Below are 20,154 nucleotides of genomic sequence, written 5' to 3'. Positions count from 1 at the left end.
ACATATAACAAACACGTAACCTTACTCTGAAGGGCAGACGGGACTGTAACCTGGGGAGCAGTGTCCTTTGTAGCTAACAGCAGCCATCCATTCCAAACAGAAAGACTTCATAATGTAAAATAATTTCTCAAAGGATTGGAAGCATGATCCAGAGGTTTATCCAGCCAGCTGTGTTGCACAAAAGAAACAATTTTAATTAAAACAGGATCTGCAAATACCTCAACCACAATTTCAGTGCTAGTAACAGGAAAAGCATCAACATTTTGAGCTTCCGCGTCTAAATGAAAACAGTTCTCCTTTGTCAAACTCTGGATCCTGGCCAGTTGGCAAGTGCTAAAAGACATTTGCATGTTGCACTATAAGCCGAAAGTATATCTCATATCATGACAGGAAAAGAGTTCACTGCTGTAAGTGCTGTATGCCCTTGTTCGGCAAGGGCACCAAAGCGTTAAAAAGAAAGACCAGTGGTTTGTGGTCTGTGATCAGGTGAAATGTAGACTTGTGTAGAAAAACATAATTTTTATATAAAACATACGCAATCACCAAAGCCTTTTTCTCTTTCAGAGAATAACACTACTGACCCTACTGCATTGAACTGAAGGATTTAAGAGGTACGTGCAATAGGGTGTTCAGATCCATTCCCACACGTATGAGCAAGAACGGCACGAAGACCAAACTCAGATGCGTACATTGCTAACACAGTGTGCTGGTCCAGCTGAAAAGTGACCATACAAAGGGCCAACTGCAGCTTACATTTAAACTACTTTAATGTCCGGTTGCAAGCTGGGACCAGTGAAAATGAACATCCATATGTAACAATGTGTTGAGCACTTGTGGCACAGTAATAGTGTCTGGTGTGAATTAGTGGTAATATGCAATTTTGCCTAAAAATGCTTGTAATTCTGTGATAGATGTGGGGTGTAGTAGTAGGTCAATAGCATCAATATGCTGGTGCAATGGTTTAATGTCAGCATGTGACACTTCAAAACCCAAATAAATAATCGATGGTTGTAAAGCTGTCTTTTCCAAATTGCACTTTAACCATGCAGACATAAAACAGAAAATGGAGTGCAAAGCTTCTGCAAATGTTTCTCTGTGGAGGTGCTGGACACTGTAGTGTCATCTAAATAGTTGATGCAGCCTCAAACTGTTGCAATAAGTTGCCCTAAGGTGTTGAAAAATAGGTGGCATGCTTGCTACATCAAAAGGCAAATGCTGGTATTGATAAATCTCAAATGGGTATTGATAACTATAAGGCATTTAGATTCCTCACTGAACAGCAGCAGTAAATATGCCACTCTGAAGCCAGTCTGTGAAAAATATGGCCCCCCAATAATATTGTTAAGAGATCATCAGGGTGCAGAATAGGATAGGTATTAATGATTGACTGTGGAGTAATAAATTTCCAAAATAACTGCAGAGGTGTTATTTACTGGTAGGTCTTTTGATTATCACCAGTAGTGCTGACCATTCACTGGAAGAAATAGGTCGAATAACATAAAGTGATTGAAGACACATTAATTCTGCTGTTGCTTGATCCTGTGAGTTTACTGGTACCAGGTGGACCCAGAAAAAATGCTGTCAGAGAGACTGTTTCATCAGAATATAAGCCTGACATTCTGTTGCACCACCCAGTCCTGGGAAAAATAGAGAGGAAAATTTGACATAGGGTATCTAACTGTTTATATGGAAGTTTATCATAAACCACATGCACTTCATCATTGATGGCGAATCAAAACCATTGAAAAGCACCCAAGCAGAATTTCAGTTTAAACATTCTCCACAACTAAGAATTTTAATGAAAAGACCACAGCCTTGGAAGTCACTGGTGCAGAAACTGTTCAACAATGGGAATGTGTTGTTTCGTATTACTCATCAACCTCTGTGACACTGGTGTCAGAGGGGGAGAATCCAAATCCACATAAGTCTGAGAATTCACCAGTGTTGCTACAGCCCGCGCACGCATGCACACGTCAGTGTACGAGGTATGGCTAGAAAAAAACCGGACTAGTACTGGTGAAACAATAAAACGAATGCAATAAGGCTGAAAGTCGCGTCGCCTGTCACGTGACTCTCGCTCCGACTACTGCTCGAGTTTCATCTGCCTCCTGCACTCAGTCTGCCAATGGCGTCTGTTTTAAGTAGTTGACGTTTTGTCTGTGCGTCGGAAAATGTTGAGTGTACAGAAAGAACAGCGTGTTAACATCAAATTTTGTTTCAAACTAGGAAAATCTGCAAGTGAAACGTTTGTAATGTTACAACAAGTGTACGGCGATGATTGTTTATCGCGAACACAAGTGTTTGAGTGGTTTAGACGATTTAAAGATGGCCGCGAAGACACCAGTGATGACACTCTCACTGGCAGACCATTGTCAGCAAAAACTGATGCAAACATTGAAAAAATCGGTAAATCGTTAATCCTTGTCAACTCCTGTTAACTCAGACACTGCTCTGATTGTTAAACGGCGATCTTGTCGAACTAGTGTACCGATTTTTTTCAATGTTTGCATCAGTTTTTGCTCACAGTGGTCTGCCAGTGCGAGTGTCATCACTGGTGTCTTCGCGGCCATCTTTAAATCGTTGAAACCACTCAAACACTTGTGTTCACGATAAACAATCATCGCCGTACACTTGTTGTAACATTACAAACGTTTCACTTGCAGATTTTCCTAGTTTGAAACAAAATTTGATGTTAACACGCTGTTCTTTCTGTACACTCAACATTTTCCGACGCACAGACAAAACGTCAACTACTTAAAACAGACGCCATTGGCAGACTGAGTGCAGGAGGCAGATGAAACTCGAGCAGTAGTCGGAGCGAGAGTCACGTGACAGGCGACGCGACTTTCAGCCTTATTGCATTCGTTTTATTGTTTCACCAGTACTAGTCCGGTTTTTTTCTAGCCACACCTCGTATATCTTGCTTTGGAACACTGTCACTGCTGACAAACTGTTCATATCAATGTTCATTTCATCCCCACTCAGATTTGGGAAGGAGTTAGGAACAGAAGCAATGTGTCCTTTGTTATGTCACCTGTTACATGTTTTACAGCTCTTGGGACATGCAGTCCATTCGTGTTGAATGAAGCAGTGTGGGCATAAAGGCAGTAGAGCATTAGCATGTCACTGATGTGATTCGGTCTGTTGTCACAAATGACAATTACCTGTACAACATAAAGACATCTGCTGGACTGCTGCAGTAGAGTCATATGTTCCATTGTGGACTGACTGAAGGCTGGGAAGTGTGAGAGGGACAGATTCCTGATATTTCAGATCAGGCTTCCACCTGACTGCCTGCAGCCCATGAAACGTCAAATGACTGAGGTGTCTTCATGACTTCCAAAACGGTACAATTTTCACATTGTAGAACTCAGTCTTGAACTTTCCTATCAGGAGAAAAATGTATTGCATCACAAACCATTTGATCTCCATAGGATTCCCTATGAAAATTTGTCGCAAAATTATGTTGGCTAAATCAATGTATTTCTGCTGCCCATCCCTGTATGACTCTTTTGGTTGCTTTTCGCAGTGGTAAAATTCCACAAGAGCAGCCGTAACGTATGTTTACAGTGGAAGTAGAAAATAACTCACAAGTGATTGAAAGAAAGGCTGGAAAATTCTTGTAAGGGGTTGGGCTGACGCAACAACTTATACACATGAGGTGAAATCCATGACAAAAAAGGGTCTTGCACATGTATATGCATGTTACCTTAAATGCTTGGAATGTTGCTACTAGCATTATTTGTTTATGTCCTGGTTCTCTGCTGCATCATTGTATACAGTGAGTGGCAGCGGGTATGTTGTTGGCGGGGCTCCAGGTTGTGCCAGTGTAGTCGTTAAACTGGAAATAGCAGCTGTCAATGCTGTTGCTTGCAAAGAGATTGAAGCAGTGCCTCCATGAAAATTAAACTCAAAGGATCAATGACTGATGTGCAGCATGTGGAGTCAGGTACTGTACTTGCCACCAAAAAAGTGTTCTAACCCCAGAACACAGTATGCACACGCACGCGCACACGCGCACACGCGCACACGCGCACACGCGCACACGCGCACACGCGCACACGCGCACACGCGCACACGCGCACACGCGCACACGCGCACACGCGCACACACGCACACACGCACATACACACACAAATGTAAGACAAGGTAAAATGCAATTAGCAATACACAAATGGTTGGCAGAGCCTTGTGCTCCAGCCTACATTGGCATTAGCTCCATCAAAGGGTGGTTGCACAAGCAACTGCTGTCGTATTAGCAAGCCAGGCGACCTCTAGTGGCTGAACCAAGCACAAACTTCACGTGCCAACTATGAAGCAGTGTACACACAAGATTGGTAGTTCAGCAGGTGTAAACAATAGATTATCATCTTTTGCTTTATACAGTTTTGTCCACCAGTAAATTGATAAGGAAGGTGATATTTTGAAAAAAGATTTGTGTTTCAGTGATCTGTCAAATTTTTCTTGCAATAGCACATTCCTGTTATTATTTAGTTTAAAACCAAAATTTTTAGGTCTGAGACATGTTACAGGCAGGCAGTACTGAAAATAAGAACAGAAAATATTCCGTAGTTTCCAGAAGGTAAGGTTAGTATACAGGGTGATTCACAAAGATATGCAAATATTTTAATATGTTATTCTACCAGTAAAACTAAAGGAAAAAGTTCATATAAACATAGGTCCGCAAATGTTTGGTTACGGAGTTATGACTATTAAAAGATTTTGTCTGCAAGTTTATCTACTTCGTTAATACGAAGCTATCGCAGAACTGTACAAGGTTAAAGTAAAGTACAATTTCCAAGGATTTTGTCTGCAAGTTTATCTACTTCGTTAATACAAAGCTATCGCAGAACTGTAAAAGGTTAAAGTAAAGTACAATTTCCATTTATTTAGTTGTTATTGGTCTGGTGAATCTGATAAAACATGTTCCAGATGAGTATCTGCAGTAGTTTTGCAGAATATCCAGAGAAGCAAAGTTTATTGTACAAGTAAATTTGTATTCTTTCCATTAAGAATGTAGAAACATTTGTCATTGTTGGCAACCGTTAGTGAGTTGTTTGTCATTTCCTAACCATGAAATGAGTTATTTCTCTGTATTGTTCAGTGAAAGAACATAACAACAGTGTGTTTAAGTGAAACCACATGGTAAGTGTTCTCGATTGTAGATTATTTATGACCAAGAAATGGAGATTATTTATGGCAAATGTGATGGTAATTCTGTGGCTGCAGTTAACAATTCCGAAAGTATGACCCATTAGTGGAAGATTTCAAAATTTACGGGAGACAAGTTCTCTATCAAGCGTTTATTATCAGTGCGAGCTCTCGATACATGAAGACGATGATGAGGATGTTATGGATGCTGTTCAACATAGTCTGGGTACCAGTACCCGACACATCTCTCAGCAATTAGGCATTTCACAATCTAAAGTATGGCGTACACTGAAGTAAATAATCTGTATCCTTACCATAAACAAAATGTGCATCATTTACATCAGGGAGATCCCGCTATTTGCTTGGAGTTGTGCAACTGGTTAAATACTTATCAAGTGTTACACAAATACATTTTATTTACTGTTGAGGCACACTTTACTCGAGATGGTATAAACAATTTTCATAACAAACACGTATGATCTGAAGCAAAACCATATGCTACAGAGCAATGCAATTTGCAGCAGCAATTTAGCATAAATGTGTGGTAGGGTATAATCAACATACACTTTATTGGACCATTCTTTTTCCCAGGACATCTAACAGGCGAGACGTACTTAAAATTCTTTCAAGAAAAAATGCCCCACTTCCTCAAAGATGTCCCACTTGCCTCAAAGATGTCCCACTTGCTACGCCATTGCAAATGTGTTTTCAACATGGTGGTGCACCTTCAAATTTCACCAATGCTGTTACTACACATTTAAATGAACATTTTTCCCCAGAAATGGATTGGTCTTGGTGCTACACGTCTGTGGCCACTGAGATCGTCCCATTTGACACCAATGGACTTTTGTGTATGGGGATGGATGAAAGACAGTTTGAGGCATTACTTGCTTGAATGATGAATGCATTAGACAAAATTAAGATCAACCCTGTGAAACTGAAATGAGCAACAAAATATGTTCACACATGTGCAGCTAAATACATTGAACTCAGAGAAATTTTTGATCATGTATTGTGAAACTGTATGAACACTGTACAACTTCCTTATCACTGAGCTTTGTTTTTTCCGGTTTAACATGAATTCACATGTGCTATGGTATTAATAAAAGCAGATTATCTGACACATTCATGCAGTTTCAGTTAATGTTATTACTGCCATTTTTCCAAACTTAAATTCTCTTTAACTTCTGTTGCAAACATTGTATAATTGTATGGAATTTAAAAAAACGAATGGGGCCAAGTAAATAATAAATTAAAAATTTTATGAAATTACTTCTTTGCTTTTTTGGATGTTTTTAACCTCGTACTGTTTTTCGATGGCTTCATATTAACAAAGTTGCTACATTTCAGCAAAATCTTTTATTAGCCATAACTTTGTAACTAAACATTTGCAGACCTATGTTTGCATGAATTTGTTTCTTTAGTTTTACTTGTAGAATAACATATTAATATATTTGCATATTTTCATGAATCACCCTGTATTTCATCAGAACGAATGGAACTGAAAAAAAAAGGTATATTCACAAATTCGATATGATGGAGCAGATCATATATTAGAGCTATTTTCTGTGCCTATGTAAGCACCATGTAACCACAGGGACAGAAAAGTTAAACGTATGTGGAAGTCGTGTGTACTAAAGAGTTTTGCGCTAGTGTTCATGTGTTTACAGTGGTTCTGCACTTGTATGAAATATACCCCATACCTGAGAAAGGTATGTAAAGAGAGAGTGGTGACACAAAAAAAATCACATATTGCAGGATAATTCAAGAAAACCAAACCTTGCAATGCGACTGATATTGTTCTACATACCAAGTTGAATAATCATGAATTAATAGTGATTTATTTCATCAAAACAGTGTGTCCTCACAAAAATTTGTGAGTCAGTTTATCTGTGGCCTTTGTGCATTTAATTTTACCCTTCCCTCCACAAGCAAAGACTCATCTGAGCCGGCCGAAGTGGCCGTGCGGTTAAAGGCGCTTCAGTCTGGAACCGCAAGACCGCTACGGTCGCAGGTTCGAATCCTGCCTCGGGCATGGATATTTGTGATGTCCTTAGGTTAGTTAGGTTTAACTAGTTCTAAGTTCTAGGGGACTAATGACCTCAGCAGTTGAGTCCCATAGTGCTCAGAGCCATTTGAACCATTTTTGAACTCATCTGAAAGGATATATTTTTGTAAGAGTGATAAGCACATAAAGCTGTCATTTTCTTTACCTTTTGTTACGTTTCATCCTGTGTTTGGAGTGGCATTTTCTGCCTTCAGCACATTTGCACAGTTCTTTCATCATCACTCATTCAACCGGTAAGATAGGTCCCATCAGGAAGGATAATCTTCTGACATTTGGAATAAGTCAAAGTATTTAAACAAGTATCATAGCTACAAATACTTTCGACTGGTTCACATTTATAAATTTCTGTATCTTCATCCTTGCTAACATGGTCTCCATTTCTGCTGGTTGCAGCTGGATGATTTCCTTTCATGGATTTGCAGATGTGTGATGGAATGTCCCCTGCCTCCCCCACTACTGCATGTTGGCTACTGGAAACCAGCCTGCTGAGGGATGTTCTGTATAGTGAAGTTCTATTTGAAGCCAATAGAGTTGGTTGTTCTCCAAGCCACAGTTTTGCAGCATGGGACTTCTTTGAAAATTTCTGAAAACTCACATATTTTCTTCTGGTGAAGGACAGTAGTAGAATGACGCCAGAATAAAATTTGCCATTTATTGAATGATTTTATAAAATTCATGACAAGAGCCCAACAGAACATTTATGACATGCCAAATTAGAACCATGTAACAAGAACTATATTAAACTTCTCATAACTGGGATTCACAGCCATGTGAAATTTTTGGAAAGACATCATGTTTACGCCAGTGACGGTTAAACTTTTTGTTTCCACTATTGCAATTTTGGCCTTGCGCCATTATCAAGTGCAGTTGTTTTGGCTTTAAACCAAGTTAACTTTATACGGGCTGACACATTTATATGTCATTGTTATTTGCTGTTATATACATTCGTAATGCTGCTAATTAGTGCGAGCACACATGTTGATATATTGTAAAACAGCACAGTCTGTACATACACATGTTAATTCCCCCATCACTAGCAACTTTTGCACTAAACCACAGTTGTGTGCTGAAAAGTGATGCCTCCCAATTTTTTATGTGAATACTCTTGAAGCTCTTTAAATAAAAGAAACATTCTACATGATGTTTAAAGCTTTCCCGGCGTACTGATGGTTCCATAAAAACACGGGAGAACTGCCGGATATCAGTAACGTTCTGCCACGATATTTCGGTGCAGAGTCTTCTGGCCATCTTCAGGTGAATGCCACTGTAGTAGTACTGACGAGTACGTGCTGAGCTCCGCTATTTAAAGCCTTCTGAGGTGACATTGCGCAAGCGCTGCTCAGCATGCGCGTTCATAACGGCTCCGTGCGCTGCGCCTCGTGCCCTCCACTGTGAAAGCCTAGCATATCGGTATCAGGTCGATTTCCATCTTTATGCAGATAACTACGTCGACTACGAAGTTTCTCTATAACAGGATTCCAAGCAGAGTTTAGCTGATAACCGCTATCTCAATTGATGAGAGTCTCGTCAGACAATCTTATTTCCACAGATTCATTGATAATCGAGCTCCAAAAGTTTGATGTATGGGCCAAAATTTTTGTGTCGTCGTAATTCATGGAATGGTCTGTGGAAATACAATGTTCGGCGATTGCGGACTTGGTAGGTTGGAGAAGGAGAGTATGCCGTTGGTGTTCCACAATGCGTTCCTGCACAGTTCCTCGCCCATGGAGAGGATAACCGTCCGTAACTTACGAGCAGATGTGGATACAGTAGTCTTAAAATCTGACAAAGGAATCGCTATTGTCCTCATGCCAAGGGATGACTATATTAATAAGATCAATGTTTTATTGTGTGATTCAACGTATCGCAAAATCGATAAGGATCGCACGAGCCGAGTAGTGCGAAAAACAGCAGAACTTTTATCAAATAGTTCTCTACCGAAGGAGTTTATCAAGAGAGTGAAACCAAACAGTTCAGTTCCACCTAGGCTATATGGACTACCTAAGATCCACAAGGAAAATGTGCCATTACGTCCAATTGTGAGTAACATTGGAGCAGCCACCTACGACCTAGCAAAATTCTTGGCATCTTTGCTCAAACCAATGATAGGCAAGTGTGCACATCACATAAAGAATTCTGGTGATTTTATCAGTTGACTTCAGTCACTGCAACTTCAAAGTAGTGACTTATTGGTCAGTCTTGATGTGGTTTCACTGTTCACAAAGGTGCCTCTGGTGGACTCACTACACCTCATTGGCAATATGTTTGGTGCAGACATTACAGCGTTGTTTGAGCACACTCTCTCCTCTACATATTTTATATTTAACAACGAATTTTACGAACAATCTGATGGTGTCGCCATGGGGAGTCCTTTGTCTCCCCTGGTGGCCAATCTTTTTATGGAGGATTTTGAGGGGAGAGCACTCGACTCTGCCACTTTTAAACCAACAGTATTTTGGCGGTACGTTGACGACACTTTTACAGTGTGGCCTCATGGTCTGGACCGTCTCCAAGAATTTTTACGTCACATGAACTCCATACATGAAAGCATAAAGTTTACCACGGAGATAGAGAAAGATGGTTGTGTGCCATTTTTAGACGTCTTGGTGCGACGGAAGAGTGATGGCACACTTGGTCACTCGGTGTACAGAAAGCCCACTCATACAGACCTATATCCACAAGCTACTAGTTGCCACCATCCAGCACAAACAATGGGCGTTCTCAAAACCTTGGTCCACCATGCCCATACTATCTCTGACGCCAACAGTCTTCAAGCAGGTCCTCCTTCCAAAATTTCATCATTGGTGGGATCCGTTAAAGACGACCTGGGCCTGCGTAAACCAGGTGTTTACAAAATTCCGTGTGAATGCGGCAAGTCATATATAGGGCAAATGACACGAACTGTGCAGGAACGCATTGTGGAACACCAACGGCATACTCGCCTTCTCCTACCCACCAAGTCCGCAATCGCCGAACATTGTATTTCCACAGACCATTCCATGAATTACGACACAAAAATTTTGGCCCATACATCAAACTTTTGGAGCTCGATTATCAATGAATCTGTGGAAATAAGATTGTCTGACAACGAGGCTCTCATCAATCGAGATAGCGGTTATCAGCTAAACTCTGCTTGGAATCCTGTTATAGAGAAACTTCGTAGTCGACGTAGTTATCTGCATAAAGATGGAAATCGACCTGATACCGATACGCCAGGCTTTCACAGTGGAGGGCGCGAGGCGCAGTGCACGGAGCCGTTATGAACACGCACGCTGAGCAGCGCATGCGCAATGTCACCTCAGAAGGCTTTAAATAGCGGAGCTCAGTGCGTACTCGCCAGTACTACTACAGTGGCATTCACCTGAAGATGGCTAGAAGACTCTGCGCCGAAATATCGTGGCAGAACATTACTGATATCCGGCAGTTCTCCCGTGTTTTTATGGAACAACATTCTACATCTTTGTTCTTAAAGTCTGTATATTTGCAGCTCTCTGCCACTACAGGCTGCTGAATCACAGCATGCTGTAATTGAGTTTCAAATTTGAGTTTATCCACAGATGGAGCATTTTCTCCTTCAGCATTACAATGCCAGACCACACACGAGCCCTGCAGCATCTGCAACAGTCTAACACCTTGGGTACACTATCATGGATCATCCTCTATACAGTCCCAACTTGGTCCCATCTGATTTCCATCTGTCTCTAAAATGTGAAGGATACCTTTGAACACTTCACTTTGATAGTGATGTGGTACAAGCAAAGGTTATGTTGTGGCTTCATCAACAAAGTCAAACAGTGATGGTACCAACAAACTGGTCTCTCACGGGGAGAAATGTCTTCATTGCCAGGGTGACAGTGTTTAGAAATAAATATGTAGACATGGAGGATAAAACTATAGAATCTTAATAACATTTGTTTTATTTAAAAAGGTGAAAGAGTTTTCATATAAAAATTCAGAGACTTTTTATCTTGCCCTTGTATATTAGGAAAGGCTGCAGTGGCGTGACTCGTTTGTGTATCTGTGTGTACCTGTACTGTTTGCACAAACATGTTGCATGGGGGAGGAAGGTTAACTGTAAAGAGAGCAGACTAAAATATGGTTCCTAAAGTGGGACAGCTGTCTCTCCAGAAGCTGCAGAGGGAACATGCTGAAAGATTGTTAGATGGCCTTATTAGTCAACAGGCCTGTGCTGTGCTATTGCTGTGAATGGTGTGAAGGAAAACTACAGCCATTCTATTTCCTGCAGATACACATATCTACTGTATGATTTAATTATGGTAGCATTATCGTTGGTGAACTATTCCATGACCAACATTCAGATATCTAGAATGGTGATAGGAGGATAGTAAGGACAGTGATGTCGTGATCAGATAAATCAAACTTGGCATCCTGCAAGTCAGAAGTTGGTACGTCTGATCCCTCCATTGGGTAGATTGGCAAGTGCACTTACAGGCAGAAGTACATATCTTAAAGTGTGGTAGCAGGAAGAACAGGTTTTATGTTCAGGTGAATAGAGCTTTATGAACAGAAACACAAATGCAGTAGATGTAATACTGAATAAAAAATATCACATTTGATCTACTGTAAAGTGTACTGAATTCCATAATGTAATCCAGATAGTCACAAAGCCAAGACCTACCACAGTAGTGCAAATATATGTGCCTACTAGATCCACAGATGATAAAGCAATTGAAAAAAATGTATAATGAGATAAAAGAAATTATTCAGATTGTCGAGGAAGATAAAAATTTGAGATGGGGCTGGAATTTGATTTTAGGAACAGGAAGATAGTACAGTAATGGAAATCAGTATAAAGGCATGAATATTTGTGGGGAAAAATTGACATTGTTGGCTGGAATAATTGTGCACAGTGTATATGCAATAGTCTGAGATCCAGTATGACAACAAACACAGTCAAATGGTAGTGCAGTTGATGTAATACAGTATAAAACAAGACATCAATGTTTCAGGTGGTAGAGGGTATAACTCAATATAGGGGAGCAGGCTCTGTCTGGTATTACTGTGTACATATATGCCTTTACAACAAATAAGAAACACACTATTAATGGCAGTGTGAGTTGTGTACATAAACCATGATTGTGACACTGTCATATGGGAAACAGCATGGGATGAAAAAGAAAAAGATCAATGTGTACAAGGTAATGGAATTCTCTAACCATCATATCACTAAGAGGTTGAACCATTCAATTACAGTGATTGATAATTTCGTTAGATTGGGTGCACGATATGGATGAAAGGAAAATATGAGAAAAGTAGAAAATTATCTGAGTCACAGAAAGGGTTCCTTTTGTGCAAAGCAGGGGCTACAAACTGTTATTCTTCTCAACTTGTTCCTGATTTACAGTTGTCAGTTACTGCCAGATGTGTACAAGAAATTTTGTCAAGTTCCAAACATCTTGCATTCAAGGAACGACTGCAGAAACCTGCTCTAACACTCAAACATAAATAAGCTGGACTGGAGTTGTTCACTGAAGAACATATGTGGACTTCAGATTGGGAAACAGAGATTTTCAGTGATGAGAAGAAATTTAATTTAGATTTCCAGGTGGACTTCAGTATTATTGGCGTGATGTGAGAGCTGTGCAGCAAGTAACATTGAACATAAATTTTGGTGGCAGAAGTGTTGCAGTTTGGGCAGTCTTCGGGACTAAACATAAATCACCCATTGCTTGGCTAAACACAAGAATGGACTCTTGAGACTTACACTACACTGAGATGCTAGAGCCAGAACTGATTAGAATGTATCAGAACCTAGGCAATGAATGTCAACAAGTTAATGCATCTATGCATGTTTCTGCTACACGCAAAGAGTGGTTTGAAGATACAGATATGGATGTTTTGCTCTGGTATGCGCACAGCCAGGATATGAACCCCATGGAAAACCTTTGGGGAATACTTGCAGAGTGTTTTTGCCACAGTTGAAGGCAATTTAAGGTTGTATGTGAGTTGCAAGAACTACAAATTGCAACAAAATCAATGCTGAAGAGCATTTTGAACAAAGGAACCAACAATCCAATAACACAACAGGACAGTGAGTGCCTTTATACCATCTTCCATCCAGGAAATGCAAATGCCTTATTTTGCTACGTTAAGAAAGAAGCTATGTAATTCCATCATAATAGTGCGTGTATTATATATATTTACTACATTCATAATAAATTCAATAAAGTATGCTACAGACATTGCAATATTACTTTCATTGCAACTGTTCCTTTATACCGATTTCCAATACTACAAAAGAACTGAATGGAGAAAAAATAGAAGGGGAAACTGTCTGATAGAATTTTGTATACAGTAGAATTTAATCATTGCTAACACTTGGTTTAAGAATCCTAAAAGGATTCTTTACATGAAAGGGACCTGGAGACATGAGAATGTATCCGATTGTATAATGCTGAAAGAGAGAGAGAGAGAGAGAGAGAGAGAGAGAGAGAGAGAGAGAGAGAGATAGAGATAGATTTCGAACCCAGATTTTAAACTACAGAATGTTTCCAAGAGCAGTTGTGTATTCTGATTATAATTTATTTTTATGAACTACTTATTAAAACTGAAGAAATTTAGGAAATTTGGTACATGCAACTTGCATAAACTGAAAAAATGAAAGGTTGTTGAAATGGGGAATTAGGCAGCTATTGACTAAAACAAGGGAAAGGAATACTGTAGAAAACAAATAGGTAGCACTGAAATTTGCTAATGGCATTGTATTTCTGTCAAAAATGGCAAAATACTTGGGAGATCAACTGAACATAATTCTGTGTGTCTTGGAAATGGGTTATGCAGTGAACATCACTAAATGTAAAACGGTGTTGCTGGAATGTAGTGCAATTAAATTCAAAGATTCCAATGTAATTAGATTAGAAAATAAGACAATGTAGTAGTAGTAGTATGTTTTACTATTTGGGCAGCAAAATAACTGATCGCTGATGTATAGAGGATATGAGACCAGCAATAGCAAGAAAAGCTTTTCATAAGGAGTGTATGTAAACTTTTAATAAAATTTCAAGTGTTATGAAATACCTTCTGAAAGTAACTTTTGTGCTGCAGACTTGTGGATGTTAAACAGCACAGAAAAGAGGGGAAGACAAGCTTTTGAAATGTTGCAGATAAGGCGGGTAGAACAGGTACCCACTGAAGAGGTACAGAATTGAATTCGAAAGGAAAGAAATGTATGGCATAGCTTATCTAAAAGAAAAAGTATGTTGACAGGACACATCTTGTGCCATCAAGGAATAGTCAGTTTGGTAATGAATAGAGGTTTGGGAGTTAAAAATTGTAAATACACAGTAATGCATGATTACAGGAAGCAGTGTCAATTATGGGGGTTTTAATAGTTACGAAAGAATAGAGACTGTCACAGTATAGAGTAGGGTGGAGAGCTGCCTCAAACCAGTCTTTGGACTGATGATGATAACCATGACCATAACACATACAGAAGTCTAGAATTGTGCAGCATCAATTATTTGTTGTATGTAACCCAGTCTCCCTCTCTCTCTGCAGCTCCTTCTAGTACTGTGGAAATTAATACCCGGTGTATTAACATGCCCTATCATTGTGTCCCGTTTTCTTGTCAGTATTTTCCAAATGCTTCTTTCTTTGTCCATTCTGGTGACAGAAACAAAGAAAAAAATCCCTTGGCTCAAGAACTGCTAACAAATGTTGTTCAAGTGCTGTTTTATACGAGAGTGGTAAGCACGTTGCACAAAGATGTTCAAATTCTGATAGATTGGATGCACAATAATATAACTGATATCAAATTGTTCAAAGTTTGTAGAGATAGTTTCAAGAGATAATCCAGCGGTGCAATTTTTGAAATTGGTTTGAATATGTTATAACGACCAAGCAAGAGACCAACGAGACAAATAGGGAGTTGTGATATTGACAAGTAAAGAAATTTTCAAGAAAATACAACACCCAAGAAGTGGTAAGTGATGTAGTTTTGGAACCAGAGTGAAAGCACTGGACATTATATGCATTGTCGTTAGAGTGAGAGAAAAGGGGAGAGTTTAAGGCAAATAGCATCTTCAGTTACAATGTACAATAAGTGTTACAGTATTTAATTTAAAAGGGACATTGTTGCTGTGTTACTTCAGAAACTTCTTTTTTGATTATGTTGGCAAAATTGAAGCCATTCACTGACTCAACATCTCATTGTGAGCCCTTTGATTGTGATAATAGTTGAAGCAGCAGTTTAGTGCAGCATTGCTCTGGTGTGGTAGCAGTGTAGCTGTTTATTTGAAAACACTTGTTTGTCATTTTACTTAGTTAGAATACTGGGCCCATTTGATTTCAGCACAACTGCTGGACTACCTCCATTCTTCATTACCTACTCTAAAGCCAACAGGTACGATCTCAGTGTACAATAAATGATTTTGCTGTCAGTTAAATGTCATCGCATTTTATAAAATTTAATTTTACTGACAGCTAATGTTTCAGTATATATTCCATTGTTTCTGTCTATTCTATGTTTGCATACTTTGCTATGAGACTGTAGTATTGTGATAGATAACAGTAAATAGTGTAAATACTATAAATAACTTAACCTAGTTCTCGAAGTGCCAGTCCATAAGCAGGAACATAATTGATGAAATGAGTGCTATTCAGCATAGAAAGAGGCCTCACAATGCAAAATACGTGGTACCACACTGCAGTTTGCATATAGCAGTGAGTAGATTCAGGATACAAAATAGTTAGATCAGTAAGTTACTTTGGGCGTACCCCAAGGGAGTATTAAAAAGTCCTTACTGTTCATTATATATGTAAATGATAGAGCAGAGGACACTGAAAACCCTGTGAGGCTGTTTAGGGAAGCTACTGTTCCATATTGCTGCAACACCATGGGTCTGTAGCAACATTTTTCAGGCATTAGCTACTTTATCACATATAAGTGAACAGTAATTAGTGTTACCCAGCCATAGAAGAAACTGTTTCTGGAACACTTGTTTTGCCAATTTATGAGTATAGAATTGTTACTGGGAAGGTTAGTACAGGAGATACAGAAGATTTAATGAACAGTGATGCAGTTCATCATGAGTGAATTCAGTATGCCAAAGAGCCACGTATTACTTATCCTGTATACTATTATACAGTTAAGTATGCTGCTTATGAGACAGAACTGTGATTGTCTACAAAGATTATTGAGCAAGGTAGCATAGATATGAAACCGTATTGATGTAACTTAGAATAGCTGCTCAGAAAATTAGTTTCATTAAATTTCCTTGTGTGTGAGAGATGAGAATCATTGCAAACGGGATGATATTCATAATAAAATATTGAGAGGCATGTAATATATGCAGAAATGTGTAAGAACTCATAACTGAGACTTTCTTTTCCTTTCTTTCAGTTTCCTGAACATCCGTTGGTAACGCTGGAGTCCACTAATTGTTCCAAGGAGGAAACACAAAAAAAATTGGGACCAGAAGAAACTGAGAACATTGTAAGCATTAATGTCTGTGAGGTATTGCATGTGGAACAAAAAATTCCTTGGCTAATTGCAGAATGTAAAGGATGTGTTACAAAGAAATAAGTTTTCTGGAACTAAGTGCTGTTTGTAATTTCCCACCATCCTTGTACAGTTCTCCCTGATTCAGGATTTTTTCTGCCACTTGGTGGCAATTGAGAGGAAATTCTTATTAGTGCTTGGAACAATATTTATAACCATACCTACAGCAACTCTTCTTGAAACCGAACATTTTGTATAATGCATGTGTTGGATGTTTTAAATCCAAATTTAGAGGAGCAGTTAGAGAGAAATGGATAGTTGCAGAATAATAATTTGACATGTTTCTCTTTGAATAATGTCTGATTCTTTCATCTTTCCATGGCATTCGGTTGCTTTGTTTTAACAAATCATTTACATTTCTGTTTTTTTGTACTGTGGAGGTTATCAAAGGTAATAAATATAACTATGTGATAACTCACTCCTATGTAGGTTGATACAGGATTCCAATATATATGCAGTGTTGCTAAATTCCATGGTACATTCACAGAAAAACTTTTGAATTTGGCTTTAGCATGCAGTTCTCCACAGAGAACCATTTGTAACATTACAGATTGTCATGGCAGAGCTAAGCAAGAAGAATAATCTTGGTATATTTTGTGAGCTTGCTAAGGCCTTTTGTGGAGAACAAAATTCACTATGTTATCAAAAGTATCTGGACACCTGGCTGAAAATGACTTCCAAGTTCATGGCACACTCCATGGTAATGCAGGATTTCAGTATGGTGTTGGCCCACCCATAGCTTTGATGACAGCTTCCATTCTCGCAGGCATATTTCTGTCAGGTGCTGGAAGGTTTCTTGGGGAATGGCATTCTTCACGGAGTGCTGCACTAAGGAGAGGTATTACTGTCAGTTGGTGAGGCCTGGTACAAAGTTGGTGTTCCAAATCATCCCAAAGGTATTCTATAGGATTCAGGTCAGGACTCTGTGCAGGCCAGCCCATTACAGGTGTGTTATTGTCATGTAACCACACCACCACAGGCCATGCTTTATGAACAGGTGCTCGATCATGTAGAAATATGCAATCGCCATCCCCACATTGCTCTTCAACAGTGGGAATAAAAAAAGTGCTTAAAACACCAATGTAGGCATGTGCTGTTGTAGTGCCATGCAAAACAAGGGATGCAAGCCCCCTCCTTGAAAAACACACACACTATAACACCACTGCCTCCGAAGTTTACTGTTGGCACTACACATGCTAGCAGATGATGATCACCAGGCATTCGCCATACCCACACCCCGGTATCGGATCGCCACATTGTGTACCACGATTCCTCACTCCACGCAACGTTTCTGCACAGTTCTGTCATCCAATGTTAGCGCTCCTTTCACCAAGTGAGGCATTGTTCGGCATTTACTGGTGTGATGTGTGACCTATGAAAAGCCTTGCGACCATGATATCCAAGGTTTCTCGCCTCCCGCCAAACTGCTATAGTACTTCATGTGGATCTGGTGTGATGGTCTGGATGCATGTCATTTATTACACATTATGACCCTCTTTAACTGTCTGTGGTCTCTGTCAGCCAACTGACAAGGTCGGCCTATACGCTTTTGTGCTGTACGTGTCCCTTCAAGTTTCCACTTCGCTATCACATTGGAAACAGTGGACCTAGCGGTGTTACGGAGTGTGGAAATCTCGCATACAGACGTATGACACAAGTTAAACCCAATCACCTGACAACGTTCGGAGTGCCCCAGTCTGCTCTCTCATGATATCTAATGAGGACTGAGGTACTGATATTGAGTACCTTGCAGTAGGTGGCAGCACAATGCACCTAATATGAAAATTGTATGTTTTTGGTGGTGTCCGGATACTTTTGACCACATAGTGTACTTAATAAAGTAATATGATGTGGAATTTGTCATCCATCTTGTGTGATGGAATGCAGATGGTCACATCAACTGCTTACCTGCTGTGGACTAGTTAATTCATTATGCGCTGTCACTCCCAAGATGCTGAAGATATGTTTAAATTTGGTCTTGAGTTTTACTGATGCACTGTTGACATATTTACGTGTCCCCATTCCATTGACCTCTCACAGCTGTGGACGAGTTACTTCCCTATCTTGGTCAAGGCCAAATTTTTGATTATTTATGATACAATACATGTGCCTTACAATACATGTGCTTCTTTCTGTGCTAACATTTGCAAGAAACCTCATTACGATATCTTGAACTTTTTATGAAATTTGATGACTGTTATGACATGACTCTCAATGCGCATGGACGGGAATGGTTGTATCATCAGACCGTCTGTCTACTACATCAGTAGGGAACATATCGGCTATATGGGAGAGAGCTTCATCAACTTGGGAAAGTACTAGCCAAGTTTCACGTAGAGACCATTTTCAGACCTACTAAGAAAATTAGTGAATGCCTAAGATCAACAAAAGATGCTCGTCACCCCCTAGCCACCCCAGGGGTGTAGAAAACTCCGTGCAGTTGTGGCAGGGTTTACATAGGAACTACAAAAAGAAGCATCAATACATGGTTGACGGAGCACAAAAGAAACTGTCGCTTGGGACATATCGACAAATCGGCAGTAGCGGAACATGTTTTTAAGGTTGGAGATCATGAAATAAAATTTGGTGAAACAAGCGTGCTAGCGAGGACGTCGCATTATTATACACGTATGTATAGAGAGGCAATTGAAATCCACAAACATCAATACAATTTTAATCGTAAAGAAGAAGGATTAAAATTGGATAAGATATGCCGGTCGACGTTGCATCAATCACGTGACAATCGATTGCCTGCAATCGAGAGAACAGCCGATAGCCAGAGATAGCTGCACATCGACGCCACGTGACGTGCGGTGGCGCCCTCTACGATATCCATATAAGCGGCGGCCCCAGTTCCTAGCAGCCAGTCGTTGACTCACCTCCGAAGATGTTCTCCGTAGTTGAGAACGAAACATCAGGGAGAAGAAGTTCTACAGATCGACCATGGCAACTTAGCCCGGAAGTGTTTATTGATGAAGACGCCGGCCGTGAAAGCCTACATGGAACCATTGTAAATGATCAGTATGTATCCATATTCACTTGTGAATGTGGAATAACTCATGCCACATTATTATTGATCTTAATGGTACAAAGGATCCATGGAACATTGAACAGACTGACTAGCCTCCACAGGTAACCTTCCCGTGTGGTTGCATGTACAGTGCTGCGACCTGTATTGTTGAGCCATGAAAGCCACCCCACTGCATCAGTGTCTATGCTCTGTGTGAGGATATAAATTATCTGGATCTTTAAATTATACCAGGGAAACAAAAATAGAATGATGGTAAAAGCATTCCCTCTAGACTTATGAAGTGATGTTATCAAAACAGGCAGCAGAGTTTCATATTAATAAATAATACTACAGAAATGACATCATGTAGAATTTTATGCCCTAAGGTTTTAGTGTTTGGTCCAC

General features: G+C 39.7%; 2 protein-coding genes across 52 annotated transcripts in view; both read left to right on the top strand.

Moving 5' to 3' along the window:
- LOC126212861 (zinc finger protein 83-like) overlaps positions 1 to 20,154 on the top strand; it is a 1,762,073-nt gene that overhangs the window by 673,909 nt on the left and 1,068,010 nt on the right. For 26 of the 50 annotated variants that reach the window (XM_049940318.1, XM_049940341.1, XM_049940343.1 and 23 more), the window contains one exon: positions 16,581 to 16,673. The exons of the other annotated variants lie outside the window; for them this stretch is intronic. In XM_049940318.1, coding sequence (XP_049796275.1) covers positions 16,581 to 16,673 — 93 coding nt within the window. The remainder of the gene's footprint in view (positions 1 to 16,580; positions 16,674 to 20,154) is intronic. 50 annotated transcript variants of the gene reach the window in all.
- LOC126212871 (zinc finger protein 664-like) overlaps positions 1 to 20,154 on the top strand; it is a 576,054-nt gene that overhangs the window by 296,673 nt on the left and 259,227 nt on the right. The window lies entirely within an intron of this gene.

Source organism: Schistocerca nitens, chromosome 11, assembly GCF_023898315.1.
Source record: "Schistocerca nitens isolate TAMUIC-IGC-003100 chromosome 11, iqSchNite1.1, whole genome shotgun sequence".
Lineage (NCBI taxonomy): Eukaryota > Metazoa > Arthropoda > Insecta > Orthoptera > Acrididae > Schistocerca > Schistocerca nitens.
The sequence above is the reverse complement of the archived record's forward strand: the minus strand, read 5'-3'. Positions and strand labels throughout refer to the sequence as shown.